Below are 12,403 nucleotides of genomic sequence, written 5' to 3'. Positions count from 1 at the left end.
ATTTCTCAAAGACAACCACTGGAAGTTTGCAGAGGATCTTTCAAAAGAAGATAGAGAACGTCGGAACAAGTTATGGCCCATCATCGAAAAGGCTCGCAGCGAGGGCAAGAAAGCTTACTACGTTGGATGTCGTGGATTTGTTAACGGGACAGAAATCTTCCCATCTTCAGGATAACCAAAGGTGGTAGCTTACATAGGCTATGTTCGCCTTGAATTGTTCTAAGTTATTACAATATAAAGCTACTATCATCACAATGTTACTGTGAAATTTAAAATAGGAACAAAGTATTTTTTCTTATCTTTCTTTAGGGATTATAACATTGCTTCCTATCTAGCACTATTCTGTAACCTACAGAAGCCGAGAATTTAAGTTTTGTTTATATTGTTTTTGCCAAATTGTTAGTTCATGCTGCAAAGCTCGATCCCTTTATGAGGTAGATCACTTAAATACTTTCCTTGTCTTACACATAAAACAAATTAGTTCGTATTTGTTATACGTTGTTATGTCACTTTCCTTTGTTTCACTTAATGCCAGGGGGTTGAGACAAATTTGTAAACGTAAAGCCTTATTTTTGTATGCAAAAAACTTTAAATGTGATTTCTCTTTCTTTCAAGAAAGCCATTCAGTAGCTGCTGATGTAAACTTCTGGAAGTCCCAATGGGGTAATGATGCATGGTATTCACATGGGTCAGAGAGGTCAGCTGGGGTCACAACTTTGAAAGGTTCTTTTAATGGCACTATTCTACATTCAGATTGTGATTCTTTAGGCCACTATATTTGTCTTCTAATTGATCATAACCACTCTATCTTTATTGTTATTAATATTTATGGTTACAATACCAAGCCTGAAAATGATAAACTAATTGATTCTATAGATGTAAGGTTAACTTTTTGGCTCTCCAAATACCCTAGCTCATTTATTTTAATTGGAGGTGATTTTAATATTACTTTAAATAATTCAATTGATAGGTGGCCCCACGTCCCAAATTCCAGAGATAATTTAAAAATGAAAACTTTTATGGAAAAATTTAATGTAGTTGACATTTGGCGAGAAAAGTTTCCTAATAATATATCCTATACCTGGAGTAACAGTTCAGGTTCAAGGAAATCCCGAATAGATTTTTACTTAATTTCTAATAATATACCGAAAGACAGTGTAACAGTCAATATCCTTACAACACCACTTACTGATCATCAGGCAATCTATATAAAGTTCCAACTCTCTGCTCATAATAACAATAGATCCTCATATTGGAAATTGAACAGCTCGCTCTTAGGACATAGCGCAGTAAAATTAGAAATTAAGCGGTTAATAAAGTTATATTGGGATAAGGGTAGGAAAAATAACCTGTATTCTGCTAATTGGGAACTTTTTAAATTTGAAGCAGGCAAATTTTTAAGGCAATATGGAGCTAAAATGGCTAAACTTAAGGCAGCAGCAGAAGAAAAACTAATTGTTCAAATCTCTTCAATATATCAACTACCACCAGATGGAGTATCAGAGGAGGATAAATTACATCTAAGAGAACTTCAATGTCAACTCGATGAATTATATCGTGGAAAAGCTGAAGGAGCTTTTGTTAGGTCGAGAAAAAGATGGATAGAGGAAGGTGAGCAAAACTCCGCATATTTCTTCCGCTTAGAAAAGCACAGATCCAAGACAAATACTATTCATCAGTTGAATATAAACAGCACTGTCACTGATGATGCCCAAAGCATCTCCCAATTCTGTTGTGCCTTTTATTCAAAGCTATATGAGTCTAAGTACAATGCAGATACAGCGACTAAATTTATCAACTCTATAAGTAATGTAAAAATGATAGAACACACTGATAGGGATTATTGTGACAGTCCACTTACGGAAGAAGAGGTTATTAAAGCTATTGCTCTTCTTAAAAATAATAAATCACCTGGCAACGATGGGCTGGTATCAGAATTCTATAAGTCATTTTCTGATCTACTAGCACCTTTCATGTTACAAGTATTTGTCGAAAGTATTGAAAGGAGTACTCTTCCATCAAGTCTCACGCAAGGCCTCATCACTCTAATCCCAAAGCCTAATAAGGATCCGCTTTTTATTGACAATTGGAGACCAATATGTCTTTTAAACAATGACTATAAAATCATGGCTTTAGTGTTGGCCAGAAGAATAAAAGACGTATTAGATGATATTATAGACGAAACTCAATCTGGTTTTATGAAGAATAGACATATCTCTAATAATCTCAGACTTGTTTTTGACATTTTGGATTACTCAGATCTGATACAGGATGACTCATTTATCCTCCTCTTAGACTTCTACAAAGCCTTTGATTCTATTGAGCATGAATTCATATTTCTCTCTCTTAAAAAATTTGGCTTTGGTGATATGTTCTGTAATGCTGTCATGGCCCTGTATTCAAATGCTAATAGCTCCGTTAGAATGAAAAATGGCACAACGTCAAGATTTAATCTTAAACGCGGGATCCGACAAGGATGCCCGATCAGCCCTTATTTGTTCTTACTTTGCATGCAAATTCTTGCCTCTCATATTTCTAATAGCATCATGAAAGGTATTAGCATAGCAGGTAAAGAAATACTCATCAGCCAACTAGCTGATGATACGACAATTTTTCTTAAGAATGCCAGTCAGGTGCCTATTGCCTTAAAAATTATTGAAGAATTTTCCACAGCTTCTGGCTTGACCTTAAATTTAAGCAAATGTCAATTATTACCTGTCAAAGATTGTGAGGATCAGAATATTTGTAAGATTCCCAACCTAAAGGAAGCGAATTATTTAGGCTTAATCATTTGTAAAGATGAAAAGAGAAGAATTCTGTTAAACTTTCCACCGCTTATTAAAAAAACACAAACCAAATTAAGTCAGTGGTTGCATAGAGACCTAACAGTAAGAGGGAGAGTCTTGCTCTCAAAAGCAGAAGGCTTGTCTCGACTAACATATGCAGCTCTTTCTGTTCCTGTAGACAACAAAACTTGTAAGGATATCGATTGTATGCTTTTTAACTTTCTTTGGAAGAATAGAACACATTACATCAGGAAAAATGTCATAATGAATAACTATGAACATGGTGGGCTAAATGTGTTAGACTTTACTACTCTAAACAATACTTTTAAAATCAACTGGGCCAAACATTTTCTTAAAAATCCTGTTTCCATTTGGAATTTTATTCCTAACTATATATTTTCTAGATTTGGTGGTTTGAGTTTCATATTAGGTTGCAATTACAATGTAGACAAAATACCGGAAAAGCTCTCTTTATTTCACAAACAAGTTTTGTTAGCATGGTCCCTCATATATAAGCACAACTTTTCTCCCCATAAATATATTATATGGAACAACCGAGATATTTTGTATAAGAATAAGTCATTATTTTTTTCTAACTGGATTGAGAAACAGATTATTTTAGTGTTTCAACTGTTCAATAGTGATGGACAACGTATGTCTTATACAGAATTCTTAAACACTTATAAGTTTCCAGCCACACCGAAAGAATATGCAATAGTATATGATGCTATACCTTCTGGTGTCAAAATACTATTTAGAAGTGTTGATTTTAATGTCTCTTCTGTTCCTTTCTACAATCCAATTGATTCAGATATAGGTAAAATTTGTCTGACCTCTTCTAGAAATAACAATAAATATGTACGGTCTTTGTTTCAGAAAGAAGTGATATCTGTTCCACATGTTGTTTCATACTGGAATTCTTTTTTAAATGATATTAATTGGAAAAAAGTATGGACAATTCCCAATAAGTTTTTTGTTACAAACAAAGTTAAAGAAATTTCTTTCAAAATTATTCATAAGTACTACCCTGCTAACCACTATATGACGAAATTCAAAAGGGACATTGATGTGAACTGTTCTTTTTGCGGAAATCACCCTGAGACCACCCAGCACCTTTTTTGGATCTGCACACACTCCAAAACCTTCTGGAAGGACTTCTGCAGCTTTATTATGAAAGAACTTTACAAGGACTTTACTTTGAAGTGGGAAAATATTGTGTTTTGTTTTTTTAGAAAACAAAGTAAAGAAGATATGTTTTTTATTATAAATTTATTAATTGTGCAAGCTAAATTCTATATCCACAAATGCAAATATATAAAACAAAAACCGGCCTTTAAACATTTTTATTGTGATATGTTATCATATATAAAGTTAATTAGTGGTTCATTGAACAAAAAGGCTATGAAAACTAGAAATATTTGTATAACTTACAATTTGTTTGAATGTATGTGATGTCTATCCCCCTGGCAAGGGTAATATAAAGTTGTATACTTTGTATACTGATGTTTACTTTTGTGCAATAAAAAAAAGAAAAAAAAGAAAAGAAAGGGAACTGCACATTTCTTGTCTATTCCACCCACTGCCTCTCAAAACGAAACTAAGCGCTGTTACAAGAGCTTAATACTGTATGTGGGAGAGCATTGCTATAGAGAGTGACAATATTGTATTGCAATATGTAGCACTTCAAAGTCAATACCAAATCAAAACTAGTTAGCACATTAGTTGCAATTGAAAAGGTTTAATGACAAAATATGGTTATGGTTACACTTAAAATAGATACAAAATATATGTACAGTATGAGCTGATGATAACTTATATTATTAACTGTACCCAACATATATGAAAAATGTTACCTGAGAGAGAGAGAGAGACCAAACAAAAGCGCTGATTTGCTGATCCCCGTTACCCCGAACATAAATAGCAAGTCCTTCTTTACATATAGTATCTTACTACTATGCAATTATATAAACTGTACATTCATTACATCACTTTACCTCTGTCTCGATCCCCTTTTATCCTCTTCTCTTCTTTTTGGCACTGTATCTATTGCAGACTATAATGCTAATTTATAATGTGCCATGTAAATTCGGCCATATGTCACAATCAGGAACTAAAATCATCGTGTCTAGACCCAGTGCGATCATGGGAGAAGAGAAGTGTCACACCATGAAATGTAAACAGAAAAACAAGCAATACACTGACACTAGAAACCTTTTATAATGACAGCATTTTTATAACCGTTTTGGTCACATTTGGTTGGGAAAAAAAGAATAATTAGCTATTATTATTATTATTATTATTGTTTGCATCTGTGAAAATCGGTGCTACCGTGAGCTAATTAATTGCATTCCCGCTTAAAATGAGCGTTCATAAATATTTCATTATGTTTCTCCGGAATCAGCCAGCGCGAAGGACGTCTATATTCTGATTGGTTGCTGGCGTTTTTCCGCTGCTTGCCGCTGAACCGCTTCATAGATCATTACCATAAAGTTGAGCTACTTTCAACTTTCTGATTGAAGCTCTTGTCGCTTAAAACGCCCAAAACACGACGCCGATGGATTTGACGCTCCTTGCCGCTGAGAGAAGCCAGCTCCCATTGAAATGAATGACTTCCGGTAACTTTGGAAGCTCAAGTCGGCGGCGTTGTGTGTACGTATACCAAGGGGGAAATCCATCAGCCGGAAACGGGGCCGCCATTGATTAGCAGACCATCACCTGCTGTTAGCATTCCATTACCTAAAATAAAGTAACTCTATACCAATGTAAACTAAACAAATCTAAATCAGTCACTGGTAATGAACATTGTAGTTGGCTGATGGTTTCGCAGCAGCATCGGCATCTAGTCCACCTGTGGAGTCGCGGGTGTAGTTGTGATCTCTGGCGGGTTCTTGATCCTCCGCGACTGTAGGCTGTTCATCCGCTTCATCTATAGCAGAGTCGCTATCCTGAAACTCTTCAACTACTCCAAGACGCGCATTAATCCGATCGAAAACTCACTGGCGAAGTACATGAGTCTCCCCCCAGCTGTTCCACGAATATGGGCTTGGTGTAGTACCAAATTTTAGTCTCTTCCGCTCACTTTTCGAGACTCCTTGTCAAAGTGCAAGCTGCACACAAACATACTACCCCGACTTATATGGAACGAAGGACCTTCGTCCCTCATTATTAATCTTACCCAAGCCTTTCGGAGGTGTTCGTCCTTTGGGAAGTCATGGAAGCTAAGGAACCTTTGTTTTGAGCAGCCCGGCACACTGCAATAGCACCGGCGAGAGGAGGAGGCCAGAGTTTCTCTGGTAACTAACTGACCACCGGAAGAGCGAGGACACTGCTTGGAGATTTCAAACGTTCCAAAACCAGGAAATGAGATAAAGGCCTATTGTATGACGTGACAGTTTGTCCTAAAGCTTGTCTTTTTTTGCTACACACTCAAAATAATTTACTTTTTCTTCACAAAAGAGTATACTTTCAGGGCATAGTGGGCCTATAAGTAGGCGAATGAGACGCAGCATGACTCTGGCATCTAAGTCTGTTGAGTCCTCGTTTGTGCTCGTCAGTCATTATTCCCTCAGCTGGGCGGCGAGGGCATTTGTTCCCCACAGCGCCATCTAGAGGATGCAGTGTGAGTTCACATCCGAGAGGAAAGTCTCAGGTTACAGAAGAAGCCATGGTTCCATGAAAGGGAAATGAGACTGTGATATAATCTGATCAGATGAGAGTCTCTTTCTGCTTCATATGAGACACATGATGATCCTCATTGAGCTTCAGATCAGATTCTCTGATTTCTCTTCACTGTCTCTGATCCTGAAACTAAAGGCCTTTGAGTTTCACCTCAAATCTACTTCTGACATCTAGTGGACAAAGATGAAAACTGCAGATCATATTCTGTGTGTTAGGAGGAATAGAAAACACACACTCATACAGATTTATTTACAATGCCTTAATTTCTATTTTAAACAAGTGACATTCTCTCAGTTTAATTCACTGAATGTCATTCATTATCAACTCACAAATAATAATGTGATTTTACATTTTGTGTGAATGACTGAACTTCTAGCAACTTCTGCTTTAATGTATACTATGATGTGTTTGTGAACAGTAGATATTGAGTATTGAGTAAGTGTTGATCTGTTGTTGTTCTGAACAGCTTCAGTTCGTCTGTTAAAGTCACTAATGTTCTGCTGATGGAAATCAGTGTTAATAAATCAGAGATGATTAAATGAGCAGCTGATGGAGTTTATCAGATCTGAGTTTTACATTTAACATTCAGACTCTTGAAACTCTTCAGGAAACAATACGGCTGCGTCTCACATCAGATATTCAGAGGAGATATTGTTCATATTCCCTGATGAACTGAAATCTGTAAGTGTTTTCATTTGTTGCTGTAAAACACATTTTCATCTGTAGCTTCTTTAACTCTGCTGTGATTCTGATGATCTCCTGTAGAGGGAGACACGAGACTGCAGGACAGGGTCAAAGGGCAATCTGGAGCCGCTTTATTTCACATGTTTAGTTTTATTTTCACTTTTACGTTTATTTGGATAGTGCTTATACATACTGTGACAAAGTAACGTCCATACATCAGAAATGTACAGATAATATAATCATGCAGTTACAGTGGTTAACGGCACATATTCATTATGGCAGAAACAATGAACACATTAAAGATGATTACAGTATATTATCTTACAGTGTTATACAGTATTGTTCAGATTACAGTATATAGATGATGATGTGTTGATTCATCGGCCAATCAGTGATGACATGATGTCATTTCCCTGCAGCTCTAGAGTCGGTCATGTGACATTTCCAGCTCAGGTGATTGGCTCGAGTCAGTCCAGCGTCAGAACTCTTTACAATATGCATTAAAGACAACATCCAAACACTATCAAATATAATGCCTTTAATATGAGGTGAATATTACTTGCTTGTAGCTATTATTAAAAATATGTAGGCTACAATATACAATAAAATAAAATATAGTATAAATAAATGATTATCACATGACCAGCGGTGGCCAATAGTGAGACTACATTGGTGATGAAGATGATGATGAAGATGAAGATGAAGATGATGAAGTTCAGGTCTTCAGCTGCTGATGGATGTCAGTGATGATGATGATGATGGTGATGGTGATGATGATGATGATGATGGTGATGGTGATGGTGATGATGATGGTGATGATGATGATGGTGGTGATGATGATGATGGTGATGATGATGATGATGATGATGATGATGGTGATGATGATGGTGATGATGATGATGATGGTGAAGATGATGATGATGAAGATGATGATGAAGAAGAAGATGATGATGAAGATGTGCAGGTCTTCAGCTGCTGATGGATGTCAGTGATGACGATGATGATGATGTTGTGTGTTCTGGAGTACATGATGAAGGGTTTGATGAGAATCTCTCCTCAGTTTTGACATCAGAATCAAACTTTACAGGCTCGTCTGGATCACAGGAGACTAGAAATCACAAATATATTGAGTTTATGGGATATTGTTCTCCATCACAACAATCACAAGCTTCAATAGTCTATAGCTTTATTAGTGCAGAAAGTCTGAAGAATCAGTTTGAATAGTAAATCTACTCTCTTGATAATTTGGGGTTAAAATGTTAAATGGACTGCATTTATACAGCGCTTCCAACAGACCCACGGCCACCAAAGCGCTTTACATATCGCCTCACATTCACCCATTCATTCACTCATTCATACACCGACGATTATATTAAAAATAACCCCAACAAGTAACCCAACTATGGGTTGGTGTAGCACTTTCCCAACTGTGGGTTATTTGTAAATCTAACAACAGGAATAAAATGTGTTGAAGAATTAAAGTTCAATAATGATCAAACACTCACAGTCTGGCTTTATTCTCTCCATACTGCTCGATCTATCAAGTCTCTGTCCTCTTTCCTCTGGTGATTCACTGGTTTGTGTCTCATTTCTGTCCTCCATTTTTCTCTCAGTCTTCTTGTTTTCTGCTGATCTGTGATTTCTGCTGATTTTCTTTCTCCTCTTCATTTGAATCTGTTCAATCACACAGACAGAGTTTCATTAAAGCGATATAACATCATATCACGAGACATCAGATCAACTCCTGATCAACATCTGCATGAGCTCAGTGTTATTACAGCATCTCAGATTAACTCTACAATATTCACAATAATCAATGATGATGACAAATGACAAATATAGAAATGTGAGTTTATGTGTGCGTCTGCGTCAGGAATCTGTGTATTATCATCATAATGGGGAAACCAGTCTTGGGCTCCATGATGATATGAGTTATAGTTTATGGAGTGAATGATGTAAATTATTTATATAGTGTAAATAATGATCTTCCAATAGAGTGAATGAAAAGTTTAGAACTGATTTTACACATTCAGACACTAGAAGATGAAACACTGTTCATAAATAAAAGTGTTTGATATTAAACATCATAAATACTCAGTTTGGTTTTCTGCTATTAATGCTGTTGTGTCTGACTAGACTCTGCATGTTTTTCTGTTTTGGTTTGTTAGATTGTAACTTTTTGTCCCCCATTCTCCTCTCTCGTCACATGTGTAATTATCCTGTAGTTTGTGAAGCTCAACACATGTTCTCCATGCTGTAATTTCTCATATATTCTGACTTTGGTAATTTCTGTTCAAGAGAATACAGTAGTTCAGTTCAGAGTGAAGTTTGACATCAGTTAATGATTGTTGAGCAATACAGGTTTACATTTAAGTTTCACTATAATAGAGACATTAATGTCTGGATTTAAACAATTAATAGAAATCTCTTTAGAGAACATTTAAAGAAAAAGTGTTTTAGTCACCTTGTGATGAGCAGAAGAGAGGACACATCCAGCGCAGCGCTGAGAGATCAGTTCAGCTTTTATACAGTGAAGGTTAAACTCCTCTGGCTCCTCTTCTGGCTCCTCTTCTGGCTCCTCCTCTGGCTCCTCCTCTGGCTCCTCCTCTGGCTCCTCCTCTGGCTCCTCCTCTGGCTCCTCGTCCTCTAATGCTCCTTCACTGCATCTCCTCCTCCTCACTAGTGTCTGGATCAATGATCTGATGAAGAACATCGTCCACAGAGAGCTTCTTCTCCATTGAGCTGCTACAGAATAAACACTGAAGCATTTATATGTGTCTGTGCTATAACATCTATATTTGTACATTTTCATCTTTTTCTGTGTGAGAACAGCAATGTCCCAAAACACAATATCATCATATTTTGTCTGAAAACTGTGACGAAACAAAGAACATGAAAGAAAGATTCTTCTGAAACAGGGTCACACACACACACACACACAAACACTCATATATATACACACGCACACACACACACACACACACACACACACACTCATATATATACACACGCACATACACACACACACACACACACACACAAACACTCATATATATACACACGCACATACACACACACACACAAACATTCATATATATATATATACACACGCACATACACACACACACACACACTCATATATATATACACACGCACATACACACACACACACACACACACACACATTATTATCCAATTTTTTGATTGCTGATTTCCATTTGATTCTGATTATTGTAATATAGTTTTAAATTGGAAATACAATGGTTTTTAAAAATAAAATAAGTGTAAATTAAAAGGAAAGTGTAATAAGCCTATGAGTTATATGAATCAGTTTTATCAGTTAATTACAGTTTTTTACGATTGTTTACACACTAAAATAAAAATGTCCACACAATTTGCAAAATTCTACTCCAAGGAGCAAAACACCTCCACAGATTTGCACAACATTACACACAATGTCTGCTTCACCCTTTTTGCAAAACATTACACACAGTGATTTGTAAAACTCTACACACATTTTCACACCTTAGACACAGATAAGGATTGTGAGGTTACTTCCTTGTCATTACAAAGCCCCGGATTGCCAATGACCACACTAATGAACGAATTGGATAATCACATCCACCAGGTGTGGAAGCACACATGTGCTAATTTGAAAACGCAGCACTCAGGTGTGCTATTAAAGGCAGCAGGTGAGTTCACCTGTCTTCAACAAAAATGGAAGGAGCTAGAAGAAGAAGAAGAAGAAGAGTGAGAATGAGAGGGGGAGCTCAAAGAGGAGATGAAGGAGGTAGAGGAAGAGGAGAAGGAGGAGATAGAGGAAGAGGCCTAGGTAGAGGAAGAGGAGAAGGAGGAGATAGAGGAAGAGGCCTAGGTAGAGGAAGAGGAGAAGGAGGAGGTAGAGGAAGAGGCCTAGGTAGAGGAAGAGGAGAAGGAGGAGATAGAGGAAGAGGCCTAGGTAGAGGAAGAGGAGAAGGAGGTAGAGGAAGAGGAGAAGAAGGAGGTAGAGGAAGCGGAGAAGAAGGAGATAGAGGAAGAGGCCTAGGTAGAGGAAGAGGAGAAGGAGGTAGAGGAAGAGGAGAAGGAGATAGAGGAAGAGGCCCAGGTAGAGGAAGAGGAGAAGGAGATAGAGGAAGAGGCCTAGGTAGAGAAAGAGGTAGGGAAGGACTTATGCCATTGAAGACATAGCCTGTGATGTGGATGAAATCTTATGGCCTGATCCAGCCAGACGGAGAGATGATGAATAGTTACAGTATTCTTGTTGCTTTTACAGTAGTTTTTCTTCAGAGTCAAAGTGTATGTACTTCATGCAGTAATTTTTATTTGTCTACAGATTTTATTTGTTTCATTGATTTCATTGTTGGTTGATTACTGTAACTGATTATGGTAAGAAATACTGTGTAAGTATTGAAATAAATACTTGAAATATTCAGTCTGCAGCATCAGTGTTGTGCAGTGCTTTGTAAGTTTATAGTAGGCCTATTTGTGTACATTCTCCCTATATCTCAAACTAATCATGAAGAATGTTGTGGGTATGTCACTATTTTTATTTTTTTTTGTCATCTAAATTATCCCTTACATAACAATGTCTGGCCAAAAATCTAGCACATGCTATTTCCTAAAATTAGTTTTTTTACAAATGTGTTTTATATTTATCACAGCTGTGTGTAACTGGCTGCAATAGTGTCTGATCATTGAGGACTGTGTTGGTTAAATGAAAACTAATAGCATTTTCACAAATATGTGTATATGTTTTGACTGAAGTGTGTATGTTTTGACTGAAGTGTGTCATTTTGCAAACAATCTAGGAATTATGCAGATTGAGTGTGGTGTTTGGATAATTGTGATTCTGTTTTGAAAAAAAGAACCCGGTTTTCAAAATTGCGTGTAAACAATTGAAAAAAACTGTAAATAAGCTAGGCTATTTAATCAATAATGTACACAGGGTAGAGGAGAATTACAGTCCACTACTTTGAATAGTATAGCATTTTGGGCATAAACATGTAAATGGTGAAAAGGTTGACATTGAAAAATGACACAGAATGATTAAAATGTAATATTTAAATATTTAATCCAAATAAATAAATGCCGCTCTGATTGGTTTATTTCACGATACGCCCAAACCACACCTATGAATAATGAAGCTACTTCAGACCAACACATTTTAGATTTGCGTCAGCGCAAGAGTCATTTACCCCGCCGGTATAAGAGCAACAGCGCCGACACCCGCCCACACAGTTGCTTGTGCTTTGCGC

General features: G+C 36.8%; 1 protein-coding gene and 1 long non-coding RNA gene across 3 annotated transcripts in view; one reads left to right on the top strand and one right to left on the bottom strand.

Moving 5' to 3' along the window:
• LOC311096818 (uncharacterized protein) overlaps nucleotides 1-12,403 on the bottom strand; it is a 174,649-nt gene that overhangs the window by 115,584 nt on the left and 46,662 nt on the right. The window contains exons 2-4 of one of the 2 annotated variants that reach the window (XM_084136219.1): nucleotides 9,325-9,437; nucleotides 8,654-8,822; nucleotides 8,036-8,256 (exon numbers count right to left, since the gene is read on the bottom strand). In XM_084136219.1, the coding sequence (XP_083992345.1) occupies nucleotides 8,117-8,256; nucleotides 8,654-8,822; nucleotides 9,325-9,437 (422 nt within the window). In that variant the 3' untranslated portion in view covers nucleotides 8,036-8,116. Of the gene's footprint in view, nucleotides 1-8,035; nucleotides 8,257-8,653; nucleotides 8,823-9,324; nucleotides 9,438-12,403 lie in introns of those variants that run through there. The other variant, XM_084136218.1, reaches the window with a different exon arrangement.
• Nucleotides 1-12,403, top strand: part of LOC311096834 — a 55,166-nt gene that overhangs the window by 22,978 nt on the left and 19,785 nt on the right. The gene's annotated exons all lie outside the window — the stretch shown is intronic.

This window comes from Abramis brama (genome assembly GCF_963993115.1).
Source record: "Abramis brama genome assembly, chromosome: 15".
In the NCBI taxonomy this organism is placed as follows: Eukaryota; Metazoa; Chordata; class Actinopteri; order Cypriniformes; family Leuciscidae; genus Abramis; species Abramis brama.
This window is presented reverse-complemented; position numbering and strand designations above follow the sequence as displayed.